This window comes from Pteronotus mesoamericanus, unplaced genomic scaffold (assembly GCF_021234165.1).
Source record: "Pteronotus mesoamericanus isolate MK-2021 breed Mesoamerican mustached bat unplaced genomic scaffold, CSHL_Meso_final scaffold_36, whole genome shotgun sequence".
NCBI classification, from domain to species: domain Eukaryota; kingdom Metazoa; phylum Chordata; class Mammalia; order Chiroptera; family Mormoopidae; genus Pteronotus; species Pteronotus mesoamericanus.
Window position 1 is genome coordinate 22589716 of NW_026555313.1, and position 20404 is coordinate 22610119.

At 47.8% G+C, this 20404-nt stretch overlaps 1 protein-coding gene across 1 annotated transcript; it reads left to right on the plus strand.

Annotated features, from left to right (window-relative positions):
- The first annotated feature begins 7063 nt into the window (after positions 1 to 7063).
- IL10RA (interleukin 10 receptor subunit alpha) lies at positions 7064 to 20019 on the plus strand. The gene is made up of 7 exons (XM_054592333.1): positions 7064 to 7228; positions 9186 to 9306; positions 9871 to 10055; positions 10963 to 11132; positions 11738 to 11885; positions 13354 to 13475; positions 16717 to 20019. The coding sequence occupies exons 1-7, from the start codon at positions 7162 to 7164 to the stop codon at positions 17641 to 17643; spliced, it is 1740 nt and encodes a 579-aa protein (XP_054448308.1). The 5' UTR covers positions 7064 to 7161; the 3' UTR covers positions 17644 to 20019.
- The last annotated feature ends 385 nt before the right edge of the window (positions 20020 to 20404 follow it).

The window sequence follows — 20404 nt, forward strand, 5'->3', positions numbered from 1 at the left end:
AAGGCTAGAGTATGAGTATGTAGGGGAAGTGTATTTTACTCAGATGTAGGACGCAGACCAAAGCTGCAGGAAAAAGCCCATGTTCAGTCTGCCTCCACCCCTCTCACAGTGAATATTCTTGGGAGGATGTGAGAGACAGGCTGAAAGTTCTTATGTCCTCTGTCTGTTAGCCAGTGGAACACTCTCTCCTCCCCACGTATGAGACAACCTCTAGCCAGATGAGCCTCATTCACTGGCCTCCAGCCCCACACTGGCCTTGTCATTCCCAAATATAACAGGTACACTCTCACCCCGGGAGCCAGAGAAATATCTCATTTTGAGGTTGAACAGAGAGCACTTCCTGGCATCAATGGGTGGGCAAGCATCTAATACTAACATGGAAACCCTTCTGTTAATTTATAAATGTAGATGCAAGTAGTGAACACTTACAAGAATTTCATGAACCTCAGAGAGTTTGTTTACTTCAGCTTTCTGAAATTAGGTTAACTTCTATCCACCTATAACATTAAACATGAATCACCTATTTGGAACTTTATACTATGCATCAAAGTGTTGGTAAAATTGTATGTATTTACAAACATTTGTTCCTTAATCAAATAATTTTTATGTGTTAAAATTTATTTACCAGATCAAAGCTTTTAGAAGTGTAAAAATAAGCCCAAATACACAAGAACTCTAAAAATCTGCAAATATATGCTAATTTTATTTTCATGGCTCCTAAGAATTTTCTACGTGGGTTCCTTGGGGTCCTGAGAAGAGGGGCTGGTGTAGGAGAGAAGGGCAGTGTAGTGAGGGCAGAAAGGACGTTACTGGTTACCAAAGAGACAAGCAGGACTTCCTTGCATCAGCCACCCAAATACTGGCTTATGAAAAGAGTTTGGAAGAAGGTGAGAAGAGTATCGACCAATTTGTTTTCATGTCCGCAAAGGTCAGATGGCCACAGAATGAGCCTGAGGGTGAGGTGTCAACCTGCCATCATCTGAAAGAGCTCTTCCTCTCTGACTTTCATTTTCTTGTAAATTATAAAAACTACAATTGCACCCTAGACTGGAGAACTTCCTTCTTCCATGCCCCCTCTGCACACTCAGCACTCACCACCCGCAGCTGACCTCCAGTTACCACTGCTTGTCCTTGTTATTAATTCTGTGAAAGAGAACAAAGCCATATTTCCAATATGTTCTGGGGAAATGCTGAAGCAGAAGCAGGGACGGAGGGATTGATATCCATGCAAAGATTCCAGGATTCAGCGGGGACTTCAAGGTCTCCTAGGGCCATGAGAGACATGGAGAGGAGGTTTCGCGTTGTAGCCAATCGTGCTCGATCGGGCAGTGAACAGAAAGGAGACCCAGTCCATTAAAAAGAAAATTGTTCTAATACTTGCCTTGCATGTGTATTACACCTTAGAGTTTACAGAGCAGTTTATATGTAAGCTGATCCTTTTGATGTCAGATCAAAGTTATTTATTACATGTCTAAATCCCCTGAAAGTACATGTACCCAAAAAGGTCAGTGTCTGACTAATTTTTGTATCCCACAGTGCCTAGGCGTGGGTACTTAACAAATATTTACTTACATTCATCTTCAACAACCCCAATAGGTTGGAAGAAAAGGTGTCATCCTCATTTTGCAGCTATGAAATCTGACACCTGGGGAATTTGTGACTTGCCCAAAGTCATAAACGACAACTGACAACCTGAGGCTTAAACCCCTGTCTCAGGTCTTCCCATTGAAGTGCTTTCTCTGCTACCAGAGGTATGGTAGAATACAGATCTTTAAATTCTTAAAGCTAAAAAACAGTGATTCAAGGGATTAAAGCAATTCCTGCATCACAAAGTAAAAATTAGGATTTGTCTTCAAGTGGAAGTCTCCCTCTGTCCTTGTGAACCTTCTTAGTCAGGTCAATATAAAATAAGTACATGTCCATCATTTTGGGCAGAGCCCTGGGCATCAGCAGTGCATCCAAGGCAGGTGCTCTGAACTGAGGTGTTAAAGGTTTTGTCTGGCAATATCAACTGAGTATCTCCTTAGCAGCACCCATGGCCCTGAAGAGTTAGAGAAACAAGTTTTCCCCAAGTCTGAGTTTAGCTGAAAATCCTCATTCTTTGTCCAGATATTACTCACAGAAGACCAGGGGCCTAGACAAAGGCAGGAGAAGCAGGTGGACCTGGTGTCTTTCCCTCTATGGAGGAACGTCTGTGGCAAGGCCCTGGACAGGGCCATGCAACTGCGGTCCCACCTCTACTGTTACCTAGGCCTACCACAGCCAGAAGGAGATATACCAACAACTACCCCTGTGTGGGCCACCTGAGCCAGACTATATCTTTTGGGCGGCGCTAGGAATTTCCCTTGAGGGATTTTGATACTCCTGCTGTAAAACAACTCAAAGGAAAAATAATAGTAAGAGGACTTTAAGCAGGGGAAAGGGGACCTCTTCTCTCTCTGGGGACAAGAAAGTCCTTCAGAGAGGCTTGGAGATTTCCAAAGATAGAAAGTTAGCTGGTCTCTCCCTGCCACTTAACTGCCAGAAACTTAAGGAAGGTTTTCAGAAGGTACTGAACAGGTCGGGATTCTAAGTGGCTACTTCTTGAAGCAGTTTTAAACTGTCTCTTTGCTACTTTGTTATTCACTAGCCTCCAGCAGCATTTAAAAATCTTACGGGCTCTGTGTCCATCCACACTTGAAGTGACCAGCTGCAGCCTGGAGGTAACCATCATGAGTCACTATGAGGTGAGCTATGAGATCACCACAATGTCTTTCAGTATGTGCGGCTTCCCTGAGAACCCCCCAAGTTACCTGGGAATGGAAATGCAAGAGCAGATGGACTTCCTGCATTTGTGGGATAGGGCCTCAGACTGCTGTTAAGTTTAGAATTAAAGGGAGATGACATCTTTAAAAACTGGAGAAGTCAAAGGCATCTGGACTAGAAAGGGAAGACACAACTGTTTCTTGAAATAACATGGGATTTCTTTTTTTTTTTTAAATCAGTGTTCTGTTCTTAACCTCTTGAATCCCAAGTTCAAAAAGCAATGACAAGGGACTAGGTCTTCACCCTTCCTGACAAGGTCGTCCAGGGGTGAGGCTCAGCGCAACAAGTGGCCAAAGGAATGCAGACAAGCAAACAACTGGTGAAGGGGATTGATTGGCTTCCTCTAGTCAGTGTGAGGCCTTCCCACTGAATATTTCTACTAACCACACCCCTGCTCATTTGGGAAGCCTTTATCAGTTGTTCTGACACTTTTGTATCTAGCCTTACAACAGCCCAGGAAGGTTTGAATTATCTGATCTTGCCAATGGCTAATAGAGGCACAGGGACTGGCCCAAGGGCACACAGCTGGCAGTGACCAAGCTGGGGCTAGAACTAGGTCTCTTGTTTCCAAGAACCACAGGCTCCTCCCAGCAGCCTTGTGAACCATGACACTGACCAAGAATAAAGTGAAGTCCCAGGTAGACTGCAGGCTGAAAAGGCTATTAGCCCCAGCTCTGCTGATTCAAGAAATTAGCAGGGGAGGTCCCACCTTGGAAGTCAATATTTCTTTTCCTTTCCTCCAAGCTGATGGGCATGGCACCCGCACACAGTCTTCATAGTTCCACAGGCATAGCTGCTGTGGCATGTCAGGCAAAAAGAGTAGAACTTCAAATCAGGTGTACAAGGTTTGGATTCTGCCACTCACTAGCTGTGTCACTCTGGCTAGTCACCTCCATACCCTGGATTTTCTCTTCTATTTAAAAAGCAAATCTGCCATGTCCTTCTTCAAGGATGCCTGTCATCCACCCAGCCAACAATGAAACTTCCTATTTGAGCCTGAGTCACCATCTAAATAGTAAAGAGGGATATTCAGAAGGGATTCTGTCCCTTCTGAGCTCTTTATATGCAGTCAGGAGAGAGTCGGGCAGATGGTAGACAATAATTAGGTTCTATAGCAAGAACCAACAGGCTCCTCCTAGCGCTGGGGCTGGCCCTCTGTGACCCTTTCATCTTATACCTGTGAATCTCCTCGATCCAATGACTACCAAGGGTCCCCAGGCAGCTTCCTTCTCTCTGTCTCTTCCTGGGGTTAGTTCCATCAAGGGCTCTCTTCCTGTTAGCTCTGACATAGTGATCACAAGGTCTGGGACTTCCCTAATCACTAGCACAGGGACAGAAACTGCAAGTTGTGCTTATTACGACACTCGAGCACAGATTTTCTTCCCACTCAGATGACCGCCCTGCCCCCCAGTGAGGCCTGTTTACAAGCATCATCTTAAAGAGCAAGATGAAGTGAAAATGAGACAGTGGAACCATCTAGACCTCAAAACTTGCCCTAAAACTTTCCCAGTGTGGCCATGGGAGCAAGAAGTATGTCTGCCCAGCTCTGTCCACAGGTTCCCTGGAGCACACCACATTCTCTGTGCCAATGATGCCCAGCCCTAAGCTGTTCTACCTCCCCCACCCTCACTCTCTCTCTCTCTTTCTCTCTGTCAACTCACATCATTGACAAAACAAGACTAGACATCAGTCTTTTCCAAGAACTCTTCCAAGATGGGGAAGGGCGCTGATAATGTGCTGGTGAAAGCATGAGCTCTGGAGTCAAACAGACCTGGGCTCTTATCTTAGCTCTCCCACTCACTGGCTGAGTGATGTTGACAAGTGACATAATCTCTAACTTCCCACTTGTGAAACACTGATAATGATGCCAATCTCTCAAGGTGGTAATAAGGATTAAATAAAACAATGTTCGTGCCTTATTAAGGGTAGTTAACACTAGCTGCTATAACAAAAATTCCAGAATCTAGATACAACAATAGTTTACTCTTCACTTACGTCACAGGCTGACATAGATATGGTGTCTTTCCTTCATTCTCGCCTCCAAGAGATGATTCAGGGGACCCAAGCTCTATTCATCCCCTTGGAGTCCTCTACTGGGCCCTTTCCACCTGGCAGATGGAAAAGCAAAGACAGAGACACCAGGCCAGGAAGTGACACCCACCAATTCAGCTTCATGTTGGTTACACTTATTTCACATAATTGCAAAGGAAGCTAGGAAATACAGTTGCCATGTGCACCCAGGAAGCAGAAATAGGATTGCTAAACATTTAGCCAGTCTCTGCTACAATATGTTAAGTATTTAGCATAGTACCTGATACATAGTAATAGCTCAGTAAACAAAAGATACCATTATAATTATTTTCTATTATCTGTTCCGATAATGGTATGAATACTGGAAATCACAGAACCATAGGGTAGACTTTTCAGAACACTGAGAATAAATAACTGAATACGAACCAAAATGGAATTGGAAAAACAAGCTACAGTAATATGTCTGACATAACTCCTGCTCTGGGTGCTCTCTCTGAGACAGCAGGATACACTGGAATAGCCTACACTCAAATGCTGAGAAAATACTAACCTATGTCAGCCATGGAATTATTCTCATCTTAAACCAGCAATGCTAACTTACCCACATTACAGCGTTCTTCAAAAATGCCATATTCTCTCTCTCTAAATATATACTTCCCTCTGTTTGGAATACCCTCTCTATCTGCTCCTCACCCCATTACCTCCTACTCACCTCTCAAGTCTTGGCTTGGATGTTACCTCCTCTAGGAAGGATTTTCTACCCTCCACTCTAATTGTGGTTAAGCGCCTGTTTCCTGTGTCCCCACATTAGCCTATACTTCCCTTTCCAGAGCACTTAGCACATTAAAATCTGTGTTTACTTTCTGTCTTTAGCTAGCTTGTTAATTTCTTGGTAGAAGGGACCTTGTTTTGACCACCACTTTATCCTAGCCTCAGTACAGTGTCTAGCTCATAACGAGTGTGCCATAATATTTATCATGTGAATAAGAATCCTGACCCTTTTTCACAATGATGAGTTAAGACTTTTAAACTCTTATAGCTCAACAAAAAAACTAAAAGTAAAGATAAGTTCAGAAAGAAACAGCACAGTGCAGTCCTTAAAAGGTCACAGGGAACTAAAAAGTCATTCCAGAAAGCAATCACACCACTTGGGTCATGCCTGGGTATTTCTGAGCAATTAGCCACCTTTATTCTCTCAGTTGAGCAACAGAGGGTGCAAAAACATTCTCACACATTAAAAACTCTGGGCTCTTCCTCTCAGGTGATCTGACCATCTGGCAATAAGAGTTCTCTGCTTAGGGGGGTTGGGCCTGACTGACCATGTGTCCTGTTGGGCCTGCATTTGCCACTGCTGTTCACTATCCATGTTGCTGCGGAATCCCTGGCCTTCATGACTATCATCAAACAGTGCAGTCTTTCTATTCCCAAAGCAGACCCTCAGACCAGATACAGAATGGGACACCTCCACCCCCATACGCAAACATACTCTGAAGCATATGTCAACATCCAACAAAAGTGAAAGGGACAGTGTTTGTCTCCTATTCCCTACACTTCGGTGCATCTGAAATTTCAGATGAGTCAAGTGACACAGAGGTTAAAAAAAAAAAAAAAGCTCTAAATAGGAGAGTTCAGGCAAGAGAAAGCAAAAGCAGCTGGGAGACATCATGAGCACCCCTCAAAAAATATTGTCAGGTAGAGGGCTGCCTACTTCACTGTCGCTCTACACGGAGGTATTAGGGCAGCACCAAGACTCACACGTGTCCTCGCACACGTCCCTGAGAACCTGGGACGGCGCTCCAACTCTCCACTCCACTCGTCTGGTGAAATCAATTCTAACAACCTCACCCCACCTCCAGCTTTCAAAGGAGCAAGGCTACCCCTAGTCACCTGCACCCCAACACACACACACACATACACATACGCACACGCACACATGCACACACCCGCTGGCTACCCGGACTGCTCTCACAGGATCGCACTTTGCCCTTGGGGTCCGGCGGGGAGCTGAGAGTCGGCCGGAGCTCCGCCCCCATCCCCTCCTGGGACAATCGGGCCCCCACCCGCCCCGTACAGGAGTCTTCACTCGAGTCAGGACTGTCCGCTCTGGCAGGTGAGTCTGAGGCCTTGCCGTGGCTGAGGGACGCGACGGCCTCCAGGCCCCGCCCACGCCCCACTGACGTCAGCCACAGGGACTTGGGCTGGGCGGCGGGTCGGAGTTTTCAGTCTCTGCCCCGCGGAGCCTCTGCTGGAGGCTCGCGGCGCTGCGTTGGTGTTGGCGTCGGCCCCGGCCCCGGCCCTGGCCCCGGAGGATGCGGGGCGCCCAGGATGCTGCCGCGCCTGTTAGTGCTGCTGGCGGCGCTCCTCAGCCTGCGTCTTCGATCGGGAGCGCGAGGTAAGGATCTGGGTCGGCCTGGCCCTGCCCTCTCCGCGCCCCCGGCTCTGGGTTGTGCGGTGACCAGACTCGACTCCTTTTGTCACCCCTACATGAAATTTCTGCATCCCACGGAGACCCCCGTCTGGCTGGCCCTCCGGGGCATCCGTTATCTTCCATCTCCCGCAGCCTCTCTCATTCCGGCAAACTTAGGTCTCAGGCTCACCCGCTGTGGAAGCGGAAGAAGCTGAGATTTCTTGGAAGGCTATGTGTCGGAAGAGGGTGGTGTGGATAGAGACGTTAAATGACCCTCTTCCCCAACTCACCTCCCACATGCCTCTGAGGAGTCATAAATTTCTCGCTGGCGTTTTTGTTGTTCTAGGTCAAATGATCAGACTACTATCCCTCTGGGGATTTACTTTGATTCCCCCATCTGACCCTACCTTCCCTTAGCCCTCCAATTAACCTATTTCTGTGCGTGCATCTCTCGCCCCCGCGCAACTGTTTTCCTCCCTTACACCTGTCACCCCCATATAATCATCCCTGCTCTTTCTTTATCCCCTAATGCTCTCCCACTGCCACCTGCCATCCTCCTACCTACTCCTACGCCTTAGCTCAGTCTCCTAACCCAGCTAGCTATGTCAGAAAGTTTCTGCAACTGAGAAGAGCAAACCCTGGAGAGAGAATGAAAGGGCCGCGAGGTGGAGGGACGGAGAGCAGAAGCAGGGAGAGGAGGACTGCAACCGCTTCTACATGCGAAAATACAAAGTAAAATATGCAGTCTCCCATTCACATGATCAAGAATTGAGTTGAGGATGTGCAGCTCAAACACCACAAAAACCTGCTGCATTTTTCACTTTCCATCTAATGTTTAGAAGGCAAGACACAGACTTGAAGATCAAAGACAATATAAGAAATAGAGCAAGAGGCAGGCATACTTTCTAAGTGAATATGACAATCAGAAAAAAAAGAAGCATTAGAGAGGTGATGGGAATTTAGAGAACAAGGGACGCCTGAGAGAGTTGCTAACAGACAAGAGACATTGAGGGATCAAGGAGGAGAGAAGAGAAACTGGGTGTGGACATTGACCTTGACTTATTTCATTGCTTTTGATAGGCAAGACTCTTAATGTAGGTATATTTGCTGCACTCTTGCAAATGAGAAAAAAGGTTCAGTGAGGTTTAATAGTTTGCCTAAGTCACACCAGCAAGTGCTAGTTTTAAACTCCTAAAGTTGCCATTTCCCAGGGTGAATGGTGTGTGTTGGGAGGGAGGGGAAGAAAGATAGACACTAGCATTTAGCGTCTCACCGTGGATCCAAGGGTGTTCACTTTTTGCGGAAAGAGCTGCTTCATTCTGTCTGTTCTCACCCAGCTTGAGGCTGGGCCTCTGGCCATGGGTAAAACCCTTTCAGAAGCTGGGGAATGGGGCAAGCCCTCAGCTTAGGGACCTGTGAAGGGAAACAGGCAGCTGCCAACGAGCAGGATATCAGTGTACCCAGAGAACTCCAGAGAGAAGGCCTTCAGCTGGAGGTAGGACTGAGGCCAAGTCAGGGACCAGGTGTGACAATTTAGGGCAGGCCTTGGGATGGGCTAGAGCAGGAACAGGGTGGCAGAGCTGGGCCACTTCTGCTTCTGATCACAAACTGCACAGGACATTGATTCAGGACGTCTGCTCTGGAATCAGACATATTTGCATTCAAGGCCCCACTCTTTCTCTTACTAGCCTTGTTGCCGTGAGCAAGTCACTTAACCTCTGTGAGCCCTCATTTCTTGTCAGTAAAATTGGGGTAATAAATGCCTGCCTTGTAGGGATGTTGTGATAATTATATGAGACCATATATGTAGAGTGCTTAGCAGAGCACTCGGCTCATAGTAAAGTACTCAATAATGGGAGCTGTTAAAATGCTTGCCACCCTCAACATCTTCATCCCTGGGGGTGGGCTCTGCCACCTCTGATACTGACACTCTTCTTCCCAGGGAAAGAACTGCCCAGCCCTCCATCTGTGTGGTTTGAAGCAGAGTTTTTCCACCACATCCTCCACTGGATGCCCATCCAGAATCAGTCTGACAGTACCTACTTTGAAGTGGAGCTCCTGAGGTAAGGCAAAGGGAGAAAGGAGGGAGTAGGTGAGCCCATCCCTTTCTACTGCCCTGGCATAGAAAGTCACCTGCCTTGTTACTGAAGTACACTAGGAAGGTCCTTGGCACATATCCATCAGTTGACAAGTACTGATAGAGTCTCATGTGTGCTGGGGTGAGAGAGCCACAATATTGCTTTTATCCTCAAGATTTTTCTCTCTTATTGGGAAAACAGAAAAAGCACTCATAATATAGTTAGAAAACAAGGAAACCTTAATGACTGCAAATGTAGTTCGGAGAAGGGATAAATTAGATTGTGTTGCAGTGAGTAGCCAGTCTTTCTGGAGGAGTTGGGTTTACGCTACTCGTATTTCAGTCTAAGAATCTTTTAGACTACAGAGAAGTTGGTACAGTGTCCCAGAACCAAGGGAGGCCCCCTTGCAGTTAGATGCCCTGAACTAGAGGAAATACCCTGAGAGCTATACCATCATGGCAGCCCTTTCCCCTGGCCTCTTGCCTCCCTCTTAAAGGAGATAGGTTTGAACAAAAGTGTAAACCAATGCCTACCCTGCTTTCTCCCCAGGTATGGAGAGGAGCACTGGGAGTCCATCTCCAGCTGTAGCCAGACCCTGGTGCTGTCCTGTGATCTCACCATGGTGACCCTAGACCTGTACCGCAGCTCCGGGTACCGAGCCAAAGTCCGGGCAGTGGATGGAAGAAAGCACTCCAACTGGACTATCACCAGGACCCGCTTCTCCTTGGATGAAGGTGCTTTTCCTCTCCTGGGCCTAGAACATGGCTTTTGGGGTCCCTTCCAGCCAGAAGCTCTAGTCCAGAACTGTTCTCCATGTTCTCATAGCTCACCATGTTATCCTGGCTTCCTGACCAGGGACCTAGTTGCTCAAACAAACCTAAGTCAGGACTTTGGAGAAGGTTTAGATGAAAACAGTCAAGTTGTTCAAGATTTAAAGGGGAACTAGAGTTGTTTATCCTATGGAAGAGGTCTTGGGGTGAGTTGGGGCAGCTGAGTCACAAGGGTCAGTACTGTGTACTTAGAGGATTCTGGAGAGGAAGCAAATTCGCGAAGTACTCAACACAGGGAACCAAGCAGCAGGCAGAATTGGATCAGGTATCCCCACCACCCCTAGCCATATTAGGGATGGACTCTCAAGGGTTAGGGTATGAGGTTTTGAAGTGGGGAGGTACTACTGAGGGAAAGTTGGGAGTCTCTCTTTGCAGAGATAGGAGAAAGGATAAGGCCCAACCTCAGTGGGGCTCTTCCATTCTGCAGATTGGGATCCACAGAGCCATGTGCATGTGACAAGCCTGCCCTGCAGAATTCAGAGTCAGAACTGATGGTCTAGGATGGTCTAGGTCGTTGGCTCCCAAATGCCTGTCTGCAGGCCAGTTCTCAGCTGGCTGCAGAAACATTACCTGGGGAGTGTGTTTACAATACCAGATGTTTCCACAGGTCAGCTTCAAAAATTCATATTCACTGTCTTAAGTAGGTCCAGGGCATCAGTATTTTTAATGTGTTCCCCAGGAAGTCCTAATAGCCTGCTAAGTTGGAAAACCTGTTTCTGGGTGGGTAAAGCTTCATCCTAGAGGCCAGGCATGGGTGGAGGGTCCAGGTCCTCCCCTGACCTGCAGGCTCATGGTTTGCCTCCCTGTGCAGTGAATTTGACTGTTGGCAGCGTGAAGCTAGAGACACACAATGGCCTCATCCTCGGACAGATCCAGCTGCCTAGGCCCAAGATGGCCCCTGAAGGTGACACATATGAAAGCATCTTCCCATACTTCCGCGAGTATGAAATTGCAATTCGCAAGGTGCCAGGAAACTATAAGGTATGGGATTCCCAAGGCCACAGGTACTGGGTTCCCCCCACACCGTGCCCCTCTCATGCTGGCAGAGGAAGGTCGTATGGGCATAGAGGCGGGGAAGGGAGTTGAGATGACTTCAGCCCTCAAACTGGTACTCCTGCCAGGTGGCAGGGACGACACTACCTACTAAGTGTCAGGCACCACAGGAGACATTTTGTAACTGTTGTCTCCTGCACTCTTCAAGGTGGGTAATTTATTCCATTATATAAATGGGGAAATCAGGCTCCAGGGAGCTGTGTAATTGCCCAAGGACACCCCATAAGTGGGAGATCTCTGGAATCTGCAAAATTCATCCTCTTTCCCTTCCACCACAGTAGATTCCAGCCCCTTCTGGGAAGGTCCTCAGCATCTATAAAACACTTCCTTTTCTTTTTTAAGGAATAAATCACAAAATAAATCATGGTGACTGCAGAGACCTAGGACCGTGTTGATAATGCAGGGTTTGTTATCATAGAAAAAGAACGCTGAAGGGGACTGAGCTAGATCGTCTCTAGCGGCACCCCCAGCTCTCAGCCTCCACATGTCACGAAACAAGGGCATTTTGTTTATTGCTGTTGTTTTCATTTCAGCTCTCAAAGAAGGTAAAACATGAAAACTTCAGCTTCCCAACCTCTGGCGAGATGGGAGAGTTCTGTGTCCAAGTGAAACCGTCTGTGGACTCCCGTGTGAACAAGGGGATATGGTCCAAGGAGGCGTGCATCGTGCTGTCCCAGCAGTGTGAGTCAGTCAGCGCTGCAGTGCAGACTGGGCGGGAGGCAAAAAGGGCCTTGCACAATCCAAAAAGTTGCTGATGCCAGGCACTGTGCTAGGCATGCTCCACACAGTTCTCCATCCTCACAGGGCCCTGTGAGAGATCTCCTATTGTCCCCATTTGAGAAATGAGGAAACTGAAATTCAGTGCATATAAGCTACATCTTAGGACAGAGCCAGGTCTCCTGATCCTGCAGCACTTCCACTTGAGCACAGCTGTGCCTCCCAGGAAACCACAGGCCATCCTCAGTCAGCAGTGGTAGTTGCTGTTTCTTCAAATCCCCTGCTGTCCTCTCTTAGAGCGGAGGACACAAAGGGCCTTCCCTACTTCCCCACCCGTCAGAGGAAACAAAACTTAGCTAACTCCTCACCACAGCTGCTAAAGTCAATAAATACTATGCCAGGTTTTCAGCCTGCACTGGGAAGGGGAGGGAGAAGAAGTTTTAGGATGTAAAGACCCTGGTCCTTCCCCGAGGATCTTACTGTCTGGCTTGGTGACAGGGTATGCCCAGAGGAAGCTGTAACTAGCAACTCAAGACAGCATTTGTTAAGTGCCCAATAAATTATACCAACAGTCAATGCACTGGGGTTGCCCAGTACAGTGTGGACAGGTCCAACAAAGAACAAAGTGAGTCCTTACATTTTTACAGTACCCTTCATTTCATCGAGGACACTCATAAACTCATTGTCATTTAAGCCTCTCCTCTTTAAGCAAAGTAAGGCACCATCTGTTTTTCAGGCATTCACTGACTGTCTATATTCACTCACTGATGTAAGAAATAGCTTTGTGGAAAGGTCTGAGTTCAATTCCCTGTTTCTCCACTTATGAAGTATAAGGCCTTGGGCAAGTTGCTTTACCTCTCTGGACCTTGGGACTCTAATCTATAAAAATAGGGATGAAAATAGTATTTCCCTCCTAAGGTTGTTGTAGGGATCAGATAATTTAAGTAAAGGACTTGGTAGGTGGTAAGTGCTATGTGCTTCACAACCATCTTAAGTAGTGAGCCCCGTTATTTTTCCCATTTTATAGATGAGGAAACTGAGGCTCTGAGAGGCTGAGTAATCTGTTCAGAGCCTCACAGCTAGTAAGTTGTGGGGCTGGGATTTGAACCCAGGTCTGGTTGCCAAACTGTCTGTTCTTACATGCTGTACCATCCTGACTCACTGTTCTGTGTGCAACGGGGTGAGTGCAGAGAGTCTGCAGCAGAGCCACTGTGTCTAGTGAGAAAATCCTTTAGGGCTGAGGTTGGGAGGCCAGGCAGGGATTCACAAGAACCCGGACATGTCCAGAGTTGTGGTCTAGAAGTAGCCTGAGGTGGTGGGGGTCTCTTGGGCCACTTGCTGAGTGGCTTCCAAGAGTGGCTGTGGGATCCCCAAGGACTTCCCCTCCGTGTCCCATGGTGCCTCTCACAAATGCATCTCTCTGGGCCAGCAGATTTCACCGTGACCAACCTCAGCATCTTCTTCACCTTTGTCCTGCTACTCTGCGGAGTCCTGGCCTATCACCTGGTCCTCCAGCTGTATGTGCGGCGCCGGGGAACGCTGCCTGCCGTCCTGGTGAGTGTCAGGGCACTGCCCCACCCTTCCCAGCCACAGCAAAACTTCAGAAAACAGGTGCCCAATTCCAGACTGCCCCTTCCCTCAGCCCAGGTGTTATCAGGAAACAGCTTTGTCAAGCACCATCAGGATAGGGAGAGGACTTACCTGCAAAGCCAAAGCCCAGTGCCGAGATGTTCCCTTCCAGTGGCCCAGATAGCATACCACTAAGTAGTCCCACCCCCCCCAACACACACACGTCATTTTGTTACTATTCAACTATTAATTGGCCATGGACCAGCCTCTGTGCATTAGTATCTCATCTTATAAGTGAGGAAACTGAGCCATACAGAGATTGTTACAGGCAGAGGGTCACACAGCAGGGACAGTGGGATGGTACCTAGTCTTTCCCACCCCTAGTGGCTGGAAGAGTGCTCTGGAAGAGGAAGGACAAAGGGCTGAAAGTGCTGGCCCTTGGGCTACCTTCAGAGTGGTTGGATGATGGAGAGGAGCGGTTCCTGAGGGAGGCTAGGATCTCTGAGCCCTCGCCCAGTATCTCCTCTTCCTACACAGTGCTGTAAATGCTGCACCCGTGGTCAGCCAGCCCACAAAACTCAACTTCCAACACTGAGCAGCATTTCCAAACCCCAGCCTGTCTCTGGCCTGCGATTGAGGTTGCCCACCGGGTCCTGGACAACTGGCTCATGGCTGGAAAGGGACCATCCAGAGGGATCCGAGGGTCTTTGGGAAAAACAAGGACAGAGACAAAGACCCCCCTGAAATTATTTTGAGTAAGAACTCCAGGAAGTGGGGAGGCAAAGAGAGAAGAGGGGTGGGACTGCCTAGCCTAATTAGGGTCTTTGTCCAGGCAAAAAAGAACTGTGTTCCTAGCTTCAGGGCCCTGGGTAGAGAGATATGACAAGGACAGCTTCCACAGCCTTAGGAACTTATAAAGTGCTTCTCCATGTCTAGCTGAAGTATGTCCTTTCTCTGTGCTCCAGGTAGATTCATGGTCCACAAATGTGTGCATTGGCCTGTTTATCAAGTACTTCGAGCATATTCTATATGCAGGGTCCACGCTGGGATGGGCTGGTATAGAGATGAGTGCACCAGGGGGCCTGGCCTTTAGGATGGATAACTAGAGAGTAGAAGGGTACAGGAGAGTGGTCTTGGTACACTGGATGGGCTATTGTTAGTCAGGCACCAGGAAAAGCATCTAGGAAGAGCACAAATAGAATGGTGTAATTGAGCTACAGTTAGTGAGCACCTATGATATGCTGACTAATATGGCCCATGGTCCCCAAGGGGCTTGATTACAGCCTGATGGGGGTGGCCAATGTATAAACTATGAACTTGAATGCAAACCAGTGAAATAGACATAGATGCAAAAATGCCAAAGGAGATGAAGGCAACCTCTGGTTTCTTGATCCTTCTGTACTTTGGGATCACAGAATTGAGTCATCCTTGGGAGTATCTTCCTCCTCAAGACAAATACAGCCCAATTCTTATATCAAATGACATGGTCGTTGCTAACTGTTTGAATAACTTGTAGTGAACAGAACACTTTCACATTCCTTAGCTTGTTCTCATTCATTAGTTGCTTTGATCTGATCTTCCAACAATATATCAAGGTAAATATTATTGGACAAGTGGAGATTTCAAATCAGGACACTTGCATACAAATTCCAGGTTTGTTCTTTACTGCTGTGTGACTTTGGGCAAATCACTGAACTCTGAAGTTTAATTTTCTCCTATAGGAAATAGAGATGATAGTACTTTCTTAGAGAATTATTGGAGAGTAAAATTCAATTTACCAAATATTTATTGAGTGCTTTTTATGTACCAAGCATCGTTGTAAGCACTTTACGTGAATTAACTGCAACATGAGGAGGCAAATACTATTATTATTCCCATTTTACAGGTGAGGAATTAAAGCACAGAGAGGGAAAATTAATTTGGCCAAAGTGACACAGCTGTTAAGAGGCAGTGCTGGGATCTGCACCCATGAAGTCTGGCTTCAGAATACACATTTTTAATTACCAATCTATGTAATGTTAGTAGGAACTCAAGTAATAAGAGTTGCATTAGTCATCACATACAAAAGGAATGAGGGCAGTTGTGTAATAGAGTCAGTAAATCAGTCATCAAACCTTATGAATACCCACTATAAAGCTCAGTTTAAGTTTTGGGAACAAGGTAGCAAACAAGACTAGATGGTGGCTGCATTCAAGGAGTTTGGTATTCTGTTGGGTGTAGGGAATAATTGTGTGTGTGTGTGTGTGTTGGTGGGGTATGGGGTGGATGAAAACAATTAAAACATAATTCAAGAAACTAAGTGCTGGGTGGAAGTAAACTAGGTCAATGTGGAGAGAGTGTCTGGGTGATCAGGAGAGCCTTTCTGAGGACGTGACATTTGAGCTGAGACCTGAACAACACAACCATAGAAAGTGCTGAGAGAAGAGTATTCCAACCAGAAAGTGTAGCATGTGCAAAGGCCCTGAGATAGCACTGCACTGATGTGTTCTTGAGAAGAAAGAACACCACTGTGACTAGGGCAGAAGAGCCCGCATTAAGTGATTTCACTGAGATCCTCAGCAATTCACATTGTCTTCAGCTGCTAGTTTTACGTTTGTCCCCACACTGTGGTCACCCTATGTTTGTGCAAGTCACAACTCAGGGAAAGACAAAATGAATTTGGTTTCTCACACCACACATTTTAAAAACAGAAATGAATAGGATGGAGAATAGAGTAGAATAGAACACACCAGAATAGATCACAGTACACAGGTAGCAATAAGTATTTGGTGAAACTGGTTTTAGTTATTTATATGATATATATTTATGGGCTACTTACATACAGGTTATTGTGTAACACATTTCTTATTTTGGATCATAGTCAAAAGAGTTTGAACCCCACTTTCAGGTTAAGATGGGCCCAGTCTGCGTTCAGGTTTGAAAGTACAGCCATTGAGAAGGCTCACCACTCCCATTCCTCCTGTCATTCCATCTGGGCTCTGAGATTGCAGGCTTCTTCTGTAGGTAGTTCTGAGCTGAACTGAGAGTTTCATTTGGAGGAAAAAATTCTGAAACACAATGAAAGGAACAAGTGGCAGTGTCCTCCAGGCTCTGTAGTGCCCTTCCTTTGGAGCACTACCTCCTGGAGCTCCCCGCATTGGACTGACCTGTGGCCTCCCCTGGCAACAGCAGGGTGGATTCCTACAGGTGACCCTCTGCCTTACCCACTCTGCCCTCTCCTCTCCAGGTCTTCAAGAAGTCCAGTCCCTTCAACCTTATCAGTCAGCTTCTCAGCCCAGAGATCCAAGACACCATCCATCCCATCAATGAGGAGGCCTTCTCCAAGGTGTCCCTAGGGCTGAGGAACTCAGAGCTGCATGGCAGCACAGACAGTGGCTTTGGCAGTGCCAAGCCATCCTTGCAGACTGAAGATCCCCAGTTCCTCCTCCCTGACCCTCATCCCCAGGTCAGGGGAACTCTGGGAAAGGGAGCCGCCTTGGAACTTGAGAACAACTGCAGCGGTGGCAGCAGCAACAGCACGGATAGTGGGATCTGCTTGCAGGAGCCCAACCTGAGTCCGGGCATGGTGCCCAGCTGGGAGCAGCAGGTGAGGAGCAGTAGCCAGGGCCAGGATGACAGTGGCATTGGCCTTGTACAAAACTCTGAAGGGAGGCCTGGGGATGTACAAGACGGCTCAGCCTTGGGCCATGTTAGTTCCCTGGGGCCTGAGGTGACTGAGGAAGAAGACCCAGCTGCGGTGGCATTTCAGGGCTACCGAAAACAGACCAGAGACACAGAGGTGAAGGCAGCCAAGGCAGGCTGCCTGGAAGAAGAGTCCTCTTCAGCAGATGGCTTTGGTCCCCCTGTCAGGATGTGCCTGGATGCCGAGGAAGCCTGGCCACCACCAGCCCTGGCCAAGGGCTATTTGAAACAGGACCCCCCAGAAGTGACTCTTGCTCCCTCACAGGCCCCAGCTGGACAGTGGAACCACCCAACTGAGGAATGGTCACTCCTCGGTTTGACCAGCTGTGGTCACCTAGGAACATCCGACTGGAGCTTTGCCCATGGTCGTGCCCCTCTGAACTGTGTGGCAGCCCCAGGCAGTCTTCTGGGCAGCTTTGACTCAGACCTGGTCACCCTGCCACTGATTTCTACTCTGCAGTCCAGTGAGTGACTCAAGCTAAGGGACTGCTTTTGATTTCCACCATGCCCTGCATGGACTAGAAGGAAGGACCCTAGGGGTCAGAAGTGAAGCATGGTGTCAGTCTGGGCACCTTTCTGCAAGCCAGTGAGGTGCCGCATAGGAGGAGGCCATCTCGCTGCCATCTCGCTGATCAGCGCAGAGTGTGTGGGCAGCCTATACTATAGACGGGGCCCTGCCAACTCTGGCAGAGCTGGGAAGGGCAGGACAGAGACCTCCTCACTCCTCAGGACTCTTCCTATATAATAAGGAGTATTTGCTCAGTGGAATTCATGGGGTTTCTGGAGTTGTGGTGAGGCCACTGGGGTGAAGCCAGCTCAGATGCAGGTCTCCCCCTGCCTCCTTAACCAGCTATGTATCAGGTCCTCCAGTGAGGTGGAGACTGGGAGGATGCAGTCTTCAGGGGCTCAGAGCAGGGGTCATTTCTAGGAGGAAAAGGAGGGAGCGATGACCAAGTTTGATCCCTCGAAGGGTCAACTGACCACCAACCAGATTGGAATGGGTCCTGTGGAGGAGCTTTCTCACTATCAGCATCCCCCACCACCCCAGGCAGGGAGCTTGTCAGGGAAGATCTTACAGTAGTTCTACCCTGGTCAGCCAGTCAGTCAGGCAACTATCATTATGGAGCCACAGGGGAAAATAAGAGGAACTGAGGCCCAAAAGGAGGCCTCTGGCTCAGAACCCATCCCCCTGGGGATGTGTCCTGTGCTTACGCAGGCATTTCCCTCTTTCCAGCAAATAGAGCAGCAGCCCTCTGAGGTACTTGGAGTGGCCACACCACTCTCCGGCCCCATCTTGCTGCTCCACCATTTGCTAACAGTGCCAGAAAAACCATGCGTGTTTTTGTTGGTCAGAACTCAGCCCTTCAGGCAGGGCTGCCTCGGGGTAGGGTTGTGACCTAAATGTGTGTTTGCTGCTGACGTCCAGCCTTAGACCCATGGGACAGGGCACTGGGCTACACCACTGGTGGTGTCTCAGTGTTCAGCTGCTTGACCTCGGACCAACCACTTCTCAGAGGGTCTCAGTTACCCCATCTGTGAAATAAACGTTTCTCCACACTGGATGTTAGTGAAGCTTCCACCTGTGTCTGACCTGGCCTGGGAAGAAGTGTGCTGTGGAACCCCTGTCTGCACAGAGCCAGGTTCCTTCTCATGCTGCAGCTAACACGTGGAGCAGAAGTCCCCAGCATCCCACTAAAAGAGCTGTAGACACTAAGCCCCAAAAGGGGTGAGTGTGGGCCCAGCTTCCCCACCATCAGTTTGGAATATGAATTCAAAGCTGGTTTACAGTCCATGGACAAGGAACTAGGAGGGGCGACGGGTCTGGGGCATGCCCTCTTCCGTCTTCCCATGGCCCTGCATTTCTCTGTGCCATTCTGAGAATAAACAGGGGTTCTGGCCCAGGGAATCCAGCCCAAACCCCTCCACTCTGCCGGCAAGCTCTAGAAGCCAGCAAGCTCTGGAGACCAGCCTGGTAACAACTCCCTCTGGAAACCTAGGCTTGAGGGAGGATTCCTCAGGGTTCCCTAGGAAGGGTTATTTATTTATTTAATTTTATTTATTGAGAGGCAGAATAGTACAGTGAAAGAATTCTGGGTATTTCAAGAGCCTAGAAATTCCAGTTCAGACTCTACTGTTTCTAGTCGTGTGACATTGGGAAAGTCACTCGTCCTCATCTGTTTTCTCATCTGTGAGACTAGAGAGCGATGCCTAACTCATTTCACTCCTAGGGGTGCGAGGTTCCACTGAGGAAGTAGACATGAATGTGCCTTGAACACAAAGCTCTGTAAATGAGTGATGTATTTTTTTATTCCAGTAGATTGTCAGGACCAAAGGAATCATGTCAAATCAGTCTGATTTCTGATGATATAGTAGCTGGTGGAGGAATAAAGTTGTTGATAATTGGGGATAATAATGAATAAAATGTGTGATGTCACCCTAAGAACTGAGGACTCAGGTTCAAATCAGACAGACTCAGGTACAAAGTTCTCATGCCAACATTTATTGTCTATGATCTTGGGCAAATTACTGATCCTTTCTAATTTCCAGTTTCCTCATCTTTATAAAGTAGGAATAATAATTCCTCATGGGGACGTCACGCAGTTTAAATGAGATCGCATATAAAGAGTTTCATGCTGTGCCAGGCACATGGTAGTCTGTGCGTAAATAGCTGTCATCGGCTTTTAAAGTTGAAAGGGAAATGGACAATTTTTCTTGGTGAAAATGAAATGTAATGAAAATATATCTAGTGAAAGCATGTATAATAATGGAACATAATGTAAAGTGTGTAATGTAATTAAAGAGATTATGAAAATACATGTAAGTATGGAGGGGATTCTCTCATAAAATGGAAAGAAGAATGTGGAAAGAATAACAAGATTTTGGGTGTAAATTCTGACTACTTGGAAAGGAGACACTGGAACTCCTTCCTCTCAGGAAGGCAGCAAACCAGACTCCTTGGAGCCCTGCCACCTGCTCCCCTGGACCTGGAGGTACATCTACGGCTGTTTCTTCTAAGTGCAGAAGCCATCTGCATTCTCTTCTAAAAGCCTGCTCCTTCCACGAAAAGCCACAGGTGCGTGGGTTTGCATCTCTCCCCATGCTCACTCAGCCCAGCAGGGTGGAGCAAACCCATGGCTGGTGGCCTGAGTCTCTGGTGCACTTTGCTCTTTGTCCCAGCCTAGATCCTTGGGGAGGTGACTGAGGACACCTTGTCTCCTCCCCTGTATCATCTC

What these genes read in the sequence shown, in the direction of transcription:
- IL10RA (XM_054592333.1), top strand. Translation starts at nt 7,162, where the DNA reads ATGCTGCCGCGCCTGTTAGTGCTGCTGGCGGCGCTCCTCAGCCTGCGT. An exon ending in TCTTCGATCGGGAGCGCGAG is followed by an intron (nt 7,229 to 9,185) that starts GTAAGGATCTGG and finishes TCTTCTTCCCAG; the next exon opens with GGAAAGAACTGCCCAGCCCT. An exon ending in CATCGTGCTGTCCCAGCAGT is followed by an intron (nt 11,886 to 13,353) that starts GTGAGTCAGTCA and finishes CTGGGCCAGCAG; the next exon opens with ATTTCACCGTGACCAACCTC.